Source organism: Pleurodeles waltl, chromosome 7 (assembly GCF_031143425.1).
Source record: "Pleurodeles waltl isolate 20211129_DDA chromosome 7, aPleWal1.hap1.20221129, whole genome shotgun sequence".
Classification (NCBI taxonomy): domain Eukaryota; kingdom Metazoa; phylum Chordata; class Amphibia; order Caudata; family Salamandridae; genus Pleurodeles; species Pleurodeles waltl.
The window spans coordinates 1,132,708,791-1,132,726,778 of record NC_090446.1 but is presented as its reverse complement, the minus strand read 5'-3'; the positions used below and the strand labels follow the sequence as shown (position 1 = coordinate 1,132,726,778).

The 17,988-nt window shown below is 46.8% G+C and overlaps 1 protein-coding gene across 1 annotated transcript in view; it reads right to left on the bottom strand.

The window, feature by feature from the left end:
• LOC138246014 (unconventional myosin-XVB-like) overlaps positions 1 to 17,988 on the bottom strand; it is a 794,810-nt gene that overhangs the window by 478,294 nt on the left and 298,528 nt on the right. Inside the window, exons 15-16 of the mRNA XM_069200161.1 lie at positions 10,398 to 10,727; positions 3,377 to 3,476 (exon numbers count right to left, since the gene is read on the bottom strand). Of these exons, the coding sequence (XP_069056262.1) occupies positions 3,377 to 3,476; positions 10,398 to 10,727 (430 nt within the window). The remainder of the gene's footprint in view (positions 1 to 3,376; positions 3,477 to 10,397; positions 10,728 to 17,988) is intronic.

The following is a 17,988-nucleotide window of genomic DNA, read 5'->3' as shown; positions in this document are numbered from 1 at the left end:
TCCAGTATCTCTGGCACAGGAGGAAGAATAGGAAGAATATTTGGGAGAGGGGTGGAGGCCAATGAGATGGATGGGACGGTAGTTCTGACAGGAATTGGGAGTAACAGTCCATCATATGTTGGAGGTTTTTTGTTGGTGGCTTATGTTATTCTTCACAGTCCTTACAATAAGGATCACAGTGGCCACTGAAACAGACTTTGTTCTCTGGCTGTTCTCTGAATCGTGGGAAATGAACATGGTTCTGCTGTGGATCTGGGTCACAGTCCAGAGAATTCTCTTGTCCTACCATTTTACTTTGAGCTGCCCAGGGCTGAGCACTGTCACAAATAAGTCCCAAAGCAATATCTTCCTGAGGGGTGGGCCAGAGTAATGCTGGTTAATCAAGGATGGCAGGTAACTCACCTTGAGCAAAGTATCCATCACTGTGTGCCTGAGACAGGAAGCAGTAGTGCCTGGCAAAAGTATGCAAATATGCACATGTAACTGCCTGCCAGATGTCGACAACCAAGATGCATCTGGATAGAACCATGTATGCATTCATGGCTGTAGAAGAATGGATAGGAATGCCCTCCAGAGTGCTTTTTGGTTGATTTGTAGCAGACCTTGATACAGAGGATGGACCATCGTGTAATGGTGCATCTGATCACCATCCTGTCCTCTTTACCTCCTTTAAAGCCCGAAAACAGCTGATAATTCATCCTGTCCTGACAAGTGCAGTCAATATAGTAAGACACTGCAGATCTAGGGTCCAGTCAATGTTGTCACTATTCCTCTTTGGTTGGATGTGGAGGAAGGAGGAAGATGAAAATGTAATAGACTGGGCCAAATGCAAGGCAGAAACCACCTTGTTTGAAAAGGATGGCCAATAACCAAGTTATCATGGTAGAAAATAGTTGAAACAGTGACAACGGACAGGGTGTGAAGTTCTCCAATAAGAGGATCTGAAGTTATTGCCAACAACAAACCCTGCTGAGCAATGGACAATAAGACGTTGGAAAGGCAAGATTTACAAGGGTTGATGTCTTCGGTCTGAATTAACTTAGTCCAGCGATGTGCCTATATGGATTTGATTCAGACTTCCTGGCTGCCAAGATAAAGTATGCAATCTACCCATTTTGCTGTGAGATCAGGTCTGCTCTGCATGGCGGAGGAAGGGACGGCAAAGTGCTGAGAGCCAACAGATTGGCATACCTGTCTGGGGCATCCGAAATCCGTTGTACTCAACCCCCCAACTTTTTCTGCAGGATGTTTGACATAAACAGGATCGGGGGAAACATATACTCTAGGCACTAAGACTAACTGAACCTGAAGGCACTCCCTTGGGAACCAGGCAGAAGGAAGTGGATGGCGCAAAACTAAGGACATTTCCTATTCTTGGCCGTTGAATTGAAACCTAAATCTGGAAAATATCACATCTTTCACTTCAGGGTGCAGCTCCCACTCATGGTCCTGAATGAGAGATGGTTAGGGCACCTGCCCTCTTATTGATGAAGACTGTCTGTTGATATCATGGGTGTTTGTGGTGCTGACAGACTCTGAATGTCACTCACAGAACATGGTAAAATGGACACAACTAGTGTAAGCACATTTCTGTGCAAGCGTTGTTCTGATGCTGACAAAAGGCCTGATGGCATAATGTTGCCCAGATAGATTCCTAGCATAGTGAGGACCATCTGTGACCACCATAGCCTGACCTACGCAGGGCTGAAGGATGGCCCACCAAAGGGTTGTAGAGGTCCTTGCACCAATGGGCATCTGGATAAACAAGGTGGAAGATCTGCTCCTCAGCAATGAGACTCTCTTGATGCTGGTGCCATTGTAACCTCAAGCACCATAGAAGAACCTTTATCTGCCACCTGGCATATGCCAACAACAGGATACATGAGGCCAAGCAGACCCTGCAGAACTGGGATATGAGCGAGATTTGGAAAACTTTGAATTGTCGCCTGACAATCCGCAATCTGGTGGAGAAGGAAAGGCCTTCATGCAGGTCGTGACCAGTCCCAGCCAGCCAAAGTTGAAAACACATGGCCTCCTCTCCCCTGCAATGAAGCATCCACAACCATGTTTGGTAGAAGTGTGTGGAGCAGTCATCAATCCGAATATTAAAATAATACTGTGAGCCCAGTATAAACCTCAGGAAATCTGCAGGGCCATTGCAGAGGACTTTGTTCTGGTTGAACGTTAACTAAGTCTGCCTTAAAAATTCCTTTTACCGTCAGATTCGAAGAATGCATTAGATGAATGATGATATTGGAACTGAAAGTCAGATTTTTAGAAATTAGTGTCTTCTGTCACTAGCAGCAAAAGCTAAAAAATCGCCTTTGATTTTCTAAGTCCTTTACAAACGTAATATTGCACGTCTGCGCTACAGGGTTATCTTTGCCAACAAAAAAAAGCCAATAATGTTCTGATTGATGTGAAACTTGGAAGGCAATTTAGAAATGAATTTAGGACCCATACCGAAATGGCTTATCTTTAAAGAGTGTGCTAAAATGTATGTTCTTTGATGGAGGAAGCATAAAGCTGAACACCCTTTTGGATTTCAGCTGGCCTCTGCACAACACAGCCAGAGATCACAAACTAAATTGAAGGAGTAATACAGTGTGTACACTTAACAGCCATGGTCTGTTTTTCTGGCCTGGTTAGCAGATGCAAAATTATAATCTCTTTCACCACCAATGATATCAAATGGTTCACCACTGATGACAACCTCATCTTATCTGCAGAAGGGGAAACAGCAGAAAGTAACCAAGGACCTTGGACTTTGTGTACTCTTTATTCCTGCTGAAGCCTTCATGGTCCTAGACCGAGGGAAACAGAACCACTAGCAGTGGTAGGAAGTGGCAAGCCGCGTGTGTCAATTGTTACCCTGCAACTCTTAATTGACACTGTTTGCTTTCTTACCACTTGGGCCAGGAATCTATGAGTGAACCTGCAAAAGCCTGCATGTGAGAAAGAACCGTTGAGTGGGGAATCATTCACACTGGCACCTATTCCCCAAACTGTAGCTCACCCTCTTGTTTAGGTTGCACAAACCTCTTCTAAGCAGTAGCGCCTTCTCCCTCATCCTCTGGGCAGTAGCTCATGGATCTCCTCCAGTCTGCAGCTCAGACTACTCCCTCTGGCAGCATTGCAACCCAGACCCTCTGCAAGTCTGTGGCTCAGGCACCTTCTCAAGCTGTAACACATCCCTGTTCCTCCCTCAGGCTGAGACTCTCCCCTAACAGACTGTAGCTCACATGTCTCCATTATGTCTTGAGTTACATTGCCATGAAATCAAAAAGGATAAAGTACAAGGTCAGCACTCCTCCCCAGACAAGTAAAGGCATTGGCGTTAAAAATCAGTATTAAATGAAAACTGAGCACAACAGACCGATCTTCTGGAAGAATTCTCGCTTTTGCTGGAAGGTGTCCAGTTGTTCGTTATAGAGGCTGCCTTGATCATCCATTTCGTCTTCGCTCAGCTGATTAACCTGAGAGAAAAATCACAGTGAGAGATCCTCGCGCTCCAAGTTGCCCTCCACGAGTAATACCACCCCCTCATAATGACACCAAGGAACATGTCAAAGTTTCAGTGTGTGTAAATGGGTGGCACCTTAAATGTCTGTTTGTAGGTGCCTGTAGGGGCTGTGTGGAGTGGTGTAATTTTGTGGGGCATGTATGTGCAGTATTGGGCAGGGCTGAGAAGCACTGACATATAGCTGATTTAGTGTGTATGTGTAGAGGAGAAATGCGGGTGGAGGAATCTGTTTGTATCTGCCTGTGGTTCTGGGTGTATTTGTGTGAAGATGGTAGCTGTGCACCCCATGGGTGTGCAGCCAACCAATGGATCTGTTTGCATGACGGATTAATGTGTATTTGTATTTAGCTTGTGTGTTTAGGGCTACATGTATTTGTGTGTATTAAATGTTGAGTGGCAGTGTCCACCGGAAGTCTGCATGTTTGAGGCATACACATGTGTATTTGTTGGTGGGTTTGTGTGTAGGGGATCTATAAGTAAATCTGTGAGGGTGGATTGAGATCTATATTTACATCCGTTTGGATGAAAAATGTATGTGAAGGACCTCTGGGGTCTGATTTAGAGTTTGGCAGACTGGGTACTTCGCTGTGCTGACTGGTAACCTTTAAAAGTGGTAGGACGTTATCCTTGGCTCAAACTCTAATGAGCTTTTTCTTGAAGGGTTCTCTCACACTTTTTTGCACTAAGTTTAGTGTCTTACTTTGTCTCACTCAGTCTCACTAATTCACACAGTGTCACTCAATCTACTCTGACCTACTCTGTCTCACTCAGTCCTACTCATTCTGAATTACTCAGTCTTACTGTGTCACACAGAGTAACACTCAGTTATACTCACTGTCATTCTCCCTCACTCACTCACATTCATTCTCACACACACAAGTCCTTACGGTCACTCATTCTCACTCACTGACTCACTCCTTCACTGACTCTCTATCACTTTAACTCACACACAGTCATACAGACATGCTGACAGTGCTGGAATTTCACCAACTCTAAACATTATCTCTGATGGCTGGCATAAGCACCTTCATCCACCTGTGTCAGCAATCAAACAACGTAACTAGCTTCCTCAGTTTGCTGGGCCTGACGTGGGTCTGCATTTTGTTTTTATTGTCTCAAGAGTCAATAAATATTCACCTTTGAGGCCATAAAAATGGACCACAAAACAAGGAGTGTGTAGTGCAGCTGTGGAGCCCATCAAGGAGAGTTTTACTCATCCATCTTTACATACATCCTTTCACTCATCCATCCATACTTTCACTACATCCATTCATTCACTTACCCTTCCACTCATCCATCCATCCTTTCACTCATTCTTCCATCCATCCATTCATCCACCCTTTCTCTCATCATCCATCGATCCATCCTTTCAGTATTCCATCCAGTCACCCTTTCACTCATCCATCCATCCACCCTCCTTTTCACTCATACACCCTTTCCCCCTTTCACTCTTTCATTCGTACATCCATCCTTTCACTCATTCATCCATGCATCTTTCCATCCACCATTTCATCCATCTATCCACCTATTCTTCCTTTCACTCACTCACCCTATCAAGCCTTTGTCTGCCGGGCTGCAGACAGAAGAGGCCCCTCAATAACCCCACCCCACTGTAGCTGCTAAAGCCAGGGGAAAGATGGGGTGAGGGTATTGTGACAATGTCTTGATGCAAAACATTAACTGCCTACTTACCTCTCAGTCAACTAGTGCAATTGTTGTATGCAACTGGCTCCTTCCATCTATTGGGATTCTACTTAGTTGAGATAAGGAGCACTCTGTCGTGCTCAGCTCAATAATGTTTTTATGAAAGTGAAAGCAAATGCAGTACTAAACACTGTGATTGCAAGCAGAGTACCCCCCTGCACCCCTCATACAGCCTTCCCCTCTGTGTTTATCAACAAGTTGTTTCCAACCACTCCCTCATTGTCGTCATCGGCCTACCGCCCCCTACCCATTGAAGTGAATGGAATTTTGCTAACTCCTCCCAGGGCCACTGTTTACCCGCCCCAAAAGCAACCAGATCAATTGCATTCTAATCCAGCACTCCCTCTCCTATGATGTCACTGCTGTAGCATGTGCCTGCAGATTGAAGAAAACCTCGCCCAGCTGGCACCTGTGCAGTAGGACATCTGCAAAGTTCCCTAAAGTTCTCCCAAGGGATTCAGCACACTGTCTTGGAGCAGTCATTTTTCAGCTGCTTTGCTTTTTTTCCCTGTTCTTGCCTCTCCCCAGAGGGTGGCAGGGTGACATCTATTGTGCCCATTAACACCATGTCGCCCCTGGAACTCTGTCACAAAAGTGATTGACTGTGACTGAGTACTCCATCACAAAAGCCTTGGTCTGCCTGCTCAATAATGGTCTGGAAGACCAAAGGTTTTTCAGCAGTAGGGCACCCTCCGACTCCACAATCGTAAAACTTAGTCTTAAAGATTAGACGGCTTTGGGGCATCAGACCGCCTACCCTATTTACAGCCGGCTGCCTGAGGTCCATTTTTTCCATCCATCATGAACAGAATTAAGGGCCAGATGTACGACCCGCAAATTGCGAGCCACAAAACCATATGTACAACAGTGTACTTTATACTGTTTGTGATTCGCAAAGGGGTCGCAAATGACCTACCTCATGAATATTCATGATGTAGGTCTCAATTTGCGACCCCATTGGGAATGGCGGCACTCACAGGGATGGTGGCCTGCTGGGGTCAGCAGAACACGATGTCTGTGGCTGCTTTTAAATAAAGGAGTTTTTTTTTTTAAATGCAGCCCGTTTTCCTTAAAGGAAAACGAGATGCATTTCAAAAACAAAAATGAAAAGTTTTCTTTTCAGTTTTTCAGAGCAGGCAGTGGTCCGTGGGACCACTGCCTGCTCTGAAAAAATATTTTCGCTGCCATTCACAAAGAGGAAGGGGTCCCGTGGGGGAAAAGGTTGAAACTGGTGCTAACTGTGATTGTTTTGTGACCACATTCACGGTCACAAAACAATGCTACATCGCACTGAGACTCACAATTAGGAAGGGAACGCCCCTTCCTAATTGCGACTCGCAAACCTATTTTGTGATTCGGTAAATAGATTACCGAATTGCAAAATAGGGTCTGTACATACCAAAATGTTTTTTTCCTGTCGCAAACTGTCCTATTCTGCGAATCGGGACGTTTACGATAGGAAAAATGGTACGTTCATGTGCTCCAAAATGACTCCCGCACCTTGAGAGAAAACTCTCAAGTTGTGGGGGTGATTCATTTTTTGTTCCTGAAAAATGAAAAAAGTTTGCTGTGCGGCTGTCAGAAACATGGCGAGTGTGCACCAAATTCTGTGTGCAGGGGCTTCTGTGGTGGCACAGAGCTCACTCTAGGTATATGATTGTTTCTTTGAAGGCACAGAGATCATACAGGGGCAGTGATGCTCTCTATATATGGAGGGTGGGAGTTTGGCCAGTGCGATGGGGGTAATGACCTCTGCCGCACTAATGATGAACGACAGCTAGCCTGCCACACCATAAATCAAGCCATTTGTCTGGTAGTTAAATGAATATACTGATGACTTGGGAAATGAGACAAGTGGGAGAGCAGTAGAAACTCATTAATGTACTCTCCAAGGTTTTTAATTTCTGCATATAAAACATGCCTCTGCAAATTATGACTGATGTGAACAAGCACAGCTGTCCCATGTCTTAGAATCATAAAGCAACAGAATGCTATTGTATAGCAAAGATGCACTGTGAATACAAACTCCAATACTACATTTTAAGGCTGTGCCTCAGCTTCTGACCAAACGGTGAGAGTAACAGCAACTACAATAGTCAGTATCAGGGAAAACTTGCTCTCCTCTCCCAACATGGGCCAACTCAAATTCTTAAACGCTTCGCACTGTAGACCAAAAAAAAAATGCAGTTGGCGCAGCTAAAGAAAATTGGCCTGGATCACTGAAATGGCCCTCCAGTGGAGCCATGTATTATGAATTTAGTCAGCAAATCAGAATTTGTAGGTTCACACATAAGATATCCACTTCCCCCTATTTTCAATATTTAGATAAAAGCACTACTCCTGTTTTATATCAGCACACCTTGAATTCTGATTATATGTAGACAATATCCAACTCCACAACGCCTCAAGACTCACAGAGCAGAGTAAATAAACTATCACTAACTGCCCGAATCAAGAATTCTACTGGATAAACGAGGACTACGTCTGCTTGGACGGAACAAAGGCTGAAACCCTCAGATTTAGAGATCTCAACCTTGCCAGTGAACTGAGAAGAGCAACTCCAGCTCAAGTAATAAAGAATTTAGGGATATGCATCAATGAAAAACGATCTTAGGGTTTTGAAATCACTGCATTGTTTAAAAAAAAAACAACAACCAAAACCCAAACCAAATGAATCCTCCTAATGCTCATGATTCTCTCACAGCTCTAGGACAACATCGCATTGAAGTTGTTAGGACCTCGCTGCTGTCAAGGCTTGGTTACCGTAACATTGTCCAGAAAGATTAGGAGACACAGGTTGCAAAACACAGCAGTCAGGCTCTGCCTTAACCTTACAAAATAGACTCTCCTAGAAACCTATCATATCTGGCAGCTTTCAAGAAAAACTCTAACTAGGCAATTTCAAAGAAGCTCCCTGCTCTATCTGAAAACCACTGCGATTCGCCACCCAACATCCTTCAAAAAATGAGCAGCCCCCTTCAACGGTATACCTTCAAAAAGGAAGATCCCTTTGAGTGCAGTTCAGCTTTCCATGAACCCCAAAGATAGATAATCTTCATGATACTTTAATCCGCAGCAGATATGGATCTTACATCACCCAGAAGCAGGATCAGTTAATGTAAGAAATGCCTCAGGACCGTAATCAGGACCACAAACTACCGGTCCATGCCAGTGTTTTACAAAACAATGAAACACATAAGCAATTAAGTAGACTGGAGAGATGAGATGGCACAGGTAGGAGTATGTCTGGAGTTATTCTACTGGAATAGCAGGGATGCTGTATGTCTAGATTTGGAGTACACTGGCATTAAGTGTAAGTATAAATGTAATAATATAGAGGATGCATCACAACAGAGGTATGAGCTCAGATGAGGGTCAAGAAGTTGCTCACCAGTGAAGGGGCAAGGTCCATGGTCTGGCTAATGTATGACCAATTATCCTGCGCATGGTGTGCCTTAAGTCCACCATGCAGACACAGGGTAGGCCTGAGGTATACTGAAATTGTATGTACATTTTCGGGCTGCACATATCTCATCTTACTTGCACAGCATCTGCAGCTCTCAGACAGCTTGCAACACTGCCACATGTTCTGCCTGTATGATGTCAGGTATGCTGTCACAGCTTCTGCGAGTATGATTTCCAGCACTTTAGCTTGCAAAAATATAACGGCAATGCCACCGAACTGATTATTTTCAACCGAGAGGATGCATTTTAGGTTCTCATATACTTCAGTGATTATGTATGTTTGATCACCGAATTAAAGATGCAGGGAGTTATTTAGGGCTCTCTTGACTTTGAAACCCTCCATTAGCCTGCTTTCAGAAGTGTTGGTAGTTTATGACAGTTCTTTTTCAGCATAGATCCAGACAGGGGTTGCAGTGGTCAACTCTAGATTGGATTAGTGCAACACCCAGTTGGTTTACGCAAGCTGTACCTCAACATCTTTCAAGTGGCACAAAATGCTCCTGTTTGGCTGGTTTGAGGGTTTTTGCCATTGAATTATATTTAGGATGCATTTCACTTTGCTCACTGCCTTACAGGCTGAGACAGTATCACTAATTATGTGCCAGTCTTTATCCTCTCTTCAACAAGATGCCCGACAGCGTCGATGTCAGAATATCAGAAGATATGAATCTGTTTCTTACGGCTCCCAACACTTGTCTAGTATTTCAGCCATAGAAAGGAGTCTCCCCTCTTTACTCCAGCCTTATGGGACATTCTCCCATCCGCACTGACAGATCTGCATTCTTATTCTTCTTTCAGCAAGCAACTTGGGGCCCTATTTAGAAAACACTGAACAAGGTATTCGGTCACGACGTCGGTTCCTTTCAAGGTACAGAAATGAATGCAGGACTGCCAGACATCTCCAAATTTGGTGGGTGGAGTACTCTCGGGATGGTGGAGGTTGTATCCTCCACCACTCCGACGGTCACTACTCTGTCCACCAACCTCTAAATGTGTCCCTTAAACAGGAACTTCTCCTCCACTAAGGCAAAGGAGCGTTGCCCCACTGGATTGAGGGGAAAGGAAAAATAAAATGATAATAACGTTACGCTATTATCATTTTATTTTTCCTAAGAGAAGGGGTGGGGTGGGGTGCGGCTGGGCTGGAGAGAGGGGGCCGGAGGAGGGCTATGTGCACACAAAGTGCGCATGTCTGTTTGGCCGGCCGTTTTGGGCCCAAAAAGACATGCACACTTTGCATGTTGTCTACCCGACTGTATAGCACAGCCATGTGGAGAACATGCCCAGGCTCCCATTCCCAGTCTGAGCAGCGAAGCAGGCCACTCAGACCAATCACAATGCTGCTGTTGCTGATGACAACAGCATTGTGATTGGCTGGAAGCCTGGTAACAGGAAGAGGAGGAGTATGGAGGGGGGACAAACACATCTTCCCCACAGGGGTATTTGTTTTCACCCTATTTCCCCCTGCCACCCTATATGTTACCCCCTACCCGCCACCCCATACATTCCCCCCTGCCCCACCACCCCTGTTGAGTGGCAGCCGCCACTGCTCTTAAATCGCTCTGCTTCCAATTTCTTGGCAGTGACAGTCAGAGGTCAATAGCACCTAGTGACGGGTTAGTCTGTGCTATACTCTAGAAATGCTCACATTCATTCCTTCAATCAGCTAAAGGCTCCTCCTTTTAGTAAAAGTAAAAGTACTTACAGGCTTTGGACAAGGGGGTTGAGTTTCTGGCCTGGCTGTCTTCTTGCTGGCTCGTGACTGTTTTTGAGAGTTGAGTGGCTTTGGTTCAGGAGGTGCCACTGGGGCAGATGCAGGGGGTATGGCATGTGCAGGAGGTGGTGCCGGGGCTGGGGGTGTAGAGCCCTGAGGAGGTGCCCTGGGGGGATCAGAAGCCCTTGGCTGTTGCTGTTGTTGCTTTTGCTGTTTCTCCTGCTGCTTCAGTTGTTTCTGCTGCTGAAGCTGCTGTTGTTGCAACTGCTGTTGCTGCTGTTGTTGGGAGAGCACGCTTGCTTGAAGTGTCATCTGCTGAGCCTAGACAACAAAAAGAACCATTCTTTACCCATGACACCAGTTTTCCATCGTGAAAATATTCACCCTATGTCAATACACTGCAGAAGTACAAAAATATGGCTTTGTCACACAATACTGAGATAGTGCTATATAGCATATGCTACAGTTCTTTTCATGTTTACAATCTGAGGCACAGGAATATAAAATGATTAGCCTTGCAACACACTATTTTGGTCACATGTCAATGCCAGGATTGGAAGCCATTTCAATAGGTTCCCGGGGCAACACCTTAACCACTGGACACTCCTGGAAGTCATCAACAAATTCTAAAGCATTGCATTTATCGCTAGAAGACGCTACACTGGAAAATATTTGTTAAGCTTGCTACAACAAGCAGACCATGACTGCACTTCACATGAGCTTCAACTCTCCTAGACATTGGAAACACATTCAGTGATGAATCAGTGAAGTTTCAGGCTGTCATCCTAATACTCGGATGTTCGTTTGCATCTAAGGACCGGACACAATTAGTCATTCCTGCACATGTATTTAGGCACTTCTGCAGCATGTCCCTGTAAAAGCCCCTGCCTTTCAGACAGAACTTCCTGCAAAAATGCATACATAAATAAAGTTACATTACACTGAAATACTTACAGACTGGAAGTGCCACCGGCCACTCAACAGAAGGTATGTCTCTATAGAGGCTCAATTCCATAACGGTTTTTAGGTATGCCCCAGAGATATACTCCAAGGCAGGGTGTCCAAACTTGTCTGAGATGAGAGCTACTTATGGTCAATGAAAATCATCCCGAGCTCCTAATATTGTTAGAGATGCATAGAGACCACATCAGGCAAGATTATAATAGTACACTTCATGAGGCATGGTTGCTAGCAGTACTATATTAAAAAATATTAGTCAATGTGGAATGTCTCCATGTGGGTACTACAAAACAACCACAGATTTACTGCCCCTAGCCCCAATATTATTCATAATAAGTCTGCCCAATGTCACAAGACATCACATATATTTTGGAAATTCATCCAATCTGATAGAGACTTCTAGTTGACGATTCCTTACCTTAGAATTTCCCCCAGGATTCAGTCTGGATCCGCAGATGTTTTTGAGCAGTACCCCTGCGCGCAATCAGGTGGCGGTGGTCGGCTCCACATCCATCATCGGTAATGTGCACGCCGGATATGACATTGTGGGACCTATATAGCCCCCCGTCGTGCTGACGATAGTTCTTTTCTTTCCGTGCAAGACAACGCAGATCCAAAGAAGAGCTACCTTTCAGTCACTTTTTGACTGGTCTTTTTCCACCATTTTGTCGAGGATTCTTTGAGAGTTGACACTCCTGGTGCGTCGAGAATGTCATCAAGTAAGACCAAGTACAAGCCCTGTGGATCCTGTCATCGGGTGGTGTCCGTGACTGATCCGCACCTTGTGTGCTTGTGCTGTCTGAAGCGCGACTACAACACTAAGGGGGTTATTCCAACTTTGGAGGAAGTGGTAATCCGTCCCAAAAGTGACGGTAAAGTGACGGATATACCACCAGCCGTATTACGAGTCCATTATATCCTATGGAACTCGTAATACGGCTGGTGGTAAATCCGTCACATTTGGGACGGATTACCACCTCCTCCAAAGTTGGAATAACCCCCTAAGTTGTGCTCCGAGTACTAGGCCATACATCCAAAAGCTTTGCTGAACCAGATTCTAAAGCTCATTGTGGCATGGCACTCAACTCCCTGTTGCTTCTGATCTTGGTCAAGAGGAAGGTCCCAAGAATGGTCGCAGAGCCTCCATTTTTCATCGTCCTACTCCAAGTCCTTTTACTTCACCCCAGCTGTCGGACCATGTTATGTGGGAAAAAGAGCATCATCGTTCCAGGCTCTGCACCTCCCCAAGTTACTTAGAGCCGGAGTGACCCCTGCACAACTCTGTGAGTTTTATGAGGCCATGCACCTCATATTTGGACAGCCCCACTATGCCGGAGTGCATTTGGGCCCCACGGAGTCGGCAGAGGCCCCCTTGGGTTCTGCGCCGGCAGCTTCAGCCTTGGTTCCAGTGGGCACCCATGGATTCGTTCCTGGATCCAAACCGGCGTCAGTCGTACCACCTCGAACTTCCCCAACAACGGTTCTAATGACGGTGCTTCTGATTCCGTCCGTGCCCCTGGTCGGTGTCCACCCCATCCTCTTTGCCGACACGGAGCGGGTCTGACATCGCGTAGCACCTATTCTGACTTTGACAGGTGCCTTGCTCCCTAGGTCGGATCCTGACCTGATTCTCTTGGTGAGGATTGGGAGGGGTTGCTGCACCATTTGGAATACCTGCTGGAAGATCCCATGGACTGGCAGATGGACCTGGGTGAAGTCAATGATCTGGACACTTCTCCTGACACTGGCATGCTTTCTCCCCCTACTGTGGTTACAGAGGAGGAAGCGTCCTATTCAATGGTGGTGAGAAGAGCGGCTGAGGTCCTGGTCCTCGAGCTGCCTTCAACAGGAGTCAGGACTAACCTCCTGAGAGAGGTGCTTTAGACTGGGGCTTCCACTTTTTAAACCCCTTTTGCCCTTGAATGAACCCCTCTCTGATGTCCTGCTGGGCATATGGTCAAAACCCAGCACAGGGGACCCTGTGAACAGGACTATCGCCCGCCGCCACAGAACCGCTCCAAATGACCCATTATTCTTAACGCAACACCTGACCCCTGTGAGCTTGGTTATCCATGCCTCCACGTCTACAGGCACATTCCCTTCCGCAAACCCAGATAAGGAATCCAAGAGACTGGATCAGCTTGGGAAGAAGATGTTTTCTTCCTCCAGCCTGGCATTGCGAATGCCTTTTGGGCCATTATACCCATACTTTATGGGACACGGTTGCGCAGGTGCTGCCACAGGTCCCGGAGGAGGCCCAGGCCCATTCTCTCCCAAGCTGTTGCTGACGGGAAAGACACAGCGAAGTTCATAATACAATGTGGGCTGGGTACGACAGTCTCACTAGGCAGATTGGCTGCATCAACGGTGGCCTTGAGGCGCTGTATCTGGTTGAGGATGTCTGGCTTTTTGGGGGATGTCCAATCCACCCCTAGGGACATGCCCTTTGATGGCACCCATCTTTTCGGAGACAAAGCAGACTCGCCGCTCAAGGGCTTTAAGAAGTTCCTGGCTATGGCCATGTCATTGGCCCTCGTAGCTGCCCCTCGCCCCCCCTCAGTCTGCTTTTAACCCCTTTTGTGGCTAGGGAAGGGGCGCCCAACTAGATCCATTCCCCTCCAGCACCTGTGCCCTGTATGCTCCCCTGCCTCTGTGTGGCCGGGGAAATGGGATCCAAAGTCCTTGTGGATCAGAGAGCTAGCTGTCTAGCCAGACCACCGTACCCCCCTAGTCTGACGTTTCCCCACCAGGGACTAGTTGGAGGCAGGATTTGCCATCAACTGCCCCGCTGGCAGTCTATCATGTCAGACAGGTGTCTTTTGCAAATAGTCGAAGGGGCTATTGCTTCCCCTTCAAGACTACCCCTCTATTCATGCCACCATCCTGTGATTAGATGATTGAGGATCAACTGGCACTTCTCTGCAAGGAGGTTACAGTTCTCTTGTCCAAGAGTGCCGTAGAGAGGGTCCCTGTGCCATAAGTAAGTCATGGTTGTTACTCCTGGTGCCCAAAGAGGTCAAAGGCTTCTGCCCCATCCTAGACCTTCAGTCCCTCAATCTCTTCCTCAGGAAGGAGAATTTCTAAATGCTCACTCTTGCTCCGGTTCTATCTGACCTAGACCCAGTAGAATGGATGGTAGCGTTGGACTTGCAGGGCGCTTATTTCCACATTCCCGCCCTGCCTGCCCAAAGAAGTTACTTGTGGTTCACAGTAGGCCACAAGCATTTTCAGTTTACCGTGCTCCCCTTTGACCTTACCACCGCCACTTGGGCGTTCACCAAGGTGATGGGGGTGGTCGCAGCTCATCTGTGTAGGTCAGGGGTCTCAGTCTTCCCCTACCTCCATGACTGGCTGTTGAAGACCTGCTCACCCCAGGCTGTTGTCTCCCGCTTCCAGACTATAGTAGACCTCCTGTATTCGCTGGGGGTCACTATAAATGTGCCAAAGTCACACCTGACTCCCTCTCAGACGCTCCCTTTCATTGGAGCTGTTCCGGACATGGTGCAGTTTTAGGCTTATCCTCCCGAGAAGCGAGTCCAGGCTATTTAGGCTACAACACCGATGTTTCAACATCTATCCTGGATTTCAGTGAGAATGATTGAGGCTGGTGGGCCTCATGGCCTCTTGCATCCTGCTGGTAACACATGCCAGATGACATATGTGGGCTCTGCAGTGGGACCTGAAGTTCCAGTGGGCACAGGATCAGGGGAATCTCTCCGAAATGGTCCAGATCTCGGAAGGAACTGCACAAGATCTGCAGTGATGGCTCTTGAACCAGGATTAGGTCAGCGGCAGATCCCTCTCCCTTCCCCAAACAGATCTGACAGTAGTGAGAGATCATAACTCCTGGGATAGAGCAGCCACATGGGACAGGCGGAGATCGGAGGTGTCTGGTCTCTGGTGGAGTCCAGGCTCCACATACATTTTTTGGTGATCAGGGTGACCAGAAAGGGAAAGTAGTGCATGTGTTCAAGGACAACACTACCACCATGTGATATTGCAACAAGCAGGTTAGGGTGGGGTCGTGGAACCTTTGTCAGGAGGTTCTGCGCCTTTGGAAGTGTCTGGAACATCAGGGCATTTCCCTGGTGGTTCAACACCTGGCAGGCTCTCGGAACGCCAGAGCGGACAAACTCAGATGATAATGCCTGGGCGCTCACAAATGGCATCTCTCTCCAAAGGGGGCGCAAGATCTGTCTCAGCAGTGGGGAGTGCCTTGTTTAGATCTGTTTTCTTCCTCAGTGAAAGTGCAATGTCAGCAGTTTTGCACGTTGGAGTTTCTGAGGCGTCACTCGCTCAGCAATGCTTTTCGTCTCAAGTGGAGCTCAGGCCTCCTGTATGCCTTTCTGCCCATACCACTTCTGCTCAGAGTTCTCAAGAAGATCAAGAATGACCAGTCCCAAGTAATCCTTGTGTTTTCGGACTTGGCACGAAGAGTCTGGTATCCCGAGCTATTGAGCATGGCCATCAATCCTCCGATCAGACACCTCCTTTGAAAGATCATCCGTTGCAGCAGAAGGGGAGGGTTCTCCACCCAAACCTGTCCAGTCTCCACCTTCTTGCATGGAGATTGAGTGGCGGCAGCTGGCAGATTTTAATCTTCTGCCCGAAGTCTTTAACATTATGTTAGCAGCAAGGCAGCCCTCCACCAGAACGGTACATGCCTGTCGAAGGAACAAATTTGTGGCATGGTGCATAGACAAGTCTGTTGACCGCCTCTCTGCCCCTCTTTCAGCGGTCCTCCTTTTTATACTTTAAGGGCTCTGCTTTGGGCACCCTCAAAGGTTTTCTGTCTGCTATCTCTGCATTTCTGAGATTACCTCACAAACCCTTTTTGTTTAAATCTCCAGTAGTTAGTAGGTTCCTTAAGGGTCTTACCCATATATTTCCTCCATCACCGTTCATCATGCTCAAATTGGATTGAATTTGGTTCCGACATTTCTCATGTATGCACCTTTTGAGCCTCTTCACAATTGTCCTCTCAGGCTTCTCACATTGAAAACAGCCTTCCTTGTGGCCATTACATCTGCCCGCTGGGTGAGTGAGCTGCAGGCATTGTCATCCAAGCCACACTACCTTTTCATCAATCCTGACAAAGTGGTGCTTCACACCAGGGATTCCTTTCTGCCAAAAGTGGTCACGCCATCTCATGAAGGCCAATCCATCACCTTGCGTACTTTTTACTTACCCCCTCATCCTTCTAAGATTCCACCGCTTGGACCCCAAAAGAGCACAGGATGTTCTATCTTGATCTTACCCAAGAGTTCCCGGTGGATGATCAACTCTTTGTCGAGTATGTGGGTGCGAAGAAAGGGGAGGCAGTGTAGAAAAGAACCATCTCAGATGGGTTGTGTGTTCTCTGCATTAAAATGTGCTACGCATTGGCTAAAAAGCAACCCCGCTTACTTAACCAGAGCCACAGCTGCAACCACTGCGTTAGCACGCAGAGTTCCAGTCCTGGACATCTGTCAGGAAGCAACATGGGCTTCATTGCACATGTGCGCTAAACACTACTGCCTGGACAGTCAGGTCCAAAGGGACGGGTACTTTGCCCGTTAGGTCCTGCAGGACTTCCCAGTATGATCCTGGTTTACAGACCCACCTCCGGGGATGGTATTCCTTGGTTATCTATTTCAAGGTAAGGAATCTGCAACTAGAAGTCTCTACCAGATGAACAAGTTACTTGCCTTCAGTAACACTTTACCTGCTAGAGACATATTTTAGTTGCAGATTCCTTACCTCGCCAACCCATCCTCCCCGCTCTGCAAGCTGATTTCTAGGGAGAGCGACTTTCCTTTTCAGGGTCCTAGTTTTGAAGCACTAGTGGTCAGTGTTCTTCATGGTTCAAAGCTTCTGGAATGGAAAGTTTTGAAAAGTAACTGACATCATCGTGCTAGGTGGCGCCTACATAGGTCCTTCAATGTCATTTCCGGCACACAAGACGCCGGCGGATGTAGAGCTCACCAAAGCCACCCAACAGCGTGCAGGGGTACTGCTAGAGAAAAATCTCTGGATCCAGACTGACGCCTGGGGGAAATTCTAAGGCAGTGGTTCCCAACCTTTTAACATCTGTGGACCCCCACTTTATCATTACTGGAACCCGGGGAACCCCACTGAATCATTATTGGAATCTGGGGACCCCCTACTGAGTCATTACTGAAAGCTGGGGACCTAATCTGTTAATATTATTTAATTTTCTAAGCAGTTGTGGAGCTCCTGAGAAGGCTTCACGGGCCCCTAGGGGTCCCTGGATCACAGGTTGGGAGCCACTGTTCTAAGGTAAGGAATCTGCAACTTGAATATATCTCTACCAGATAAAGTGTTACCAAAGGGAAGTAACCTTTTCTCCAAATATCAGCTTATGAGTTCTGAGAATAAACACATACTTATGTTGAATTAATGCTTTTCAATTTTTATATACATAGTAATTCAACCAAGCAAGAGCTTCTAATTTAGCAGGCTGGGCCGCACGCAGGAGACCTACTTATAGGTAGCTGGAGAGCTACTAGGAGCCCACTAGCTTCTTGTTGGAGAAGTCGAACAGTATCCTTAACTGAGCTTTTGTAGCTCACTCCTCCACCCACCATTTTGCAGAGAATTGTTTTCTTCTTTTCAATTTTTT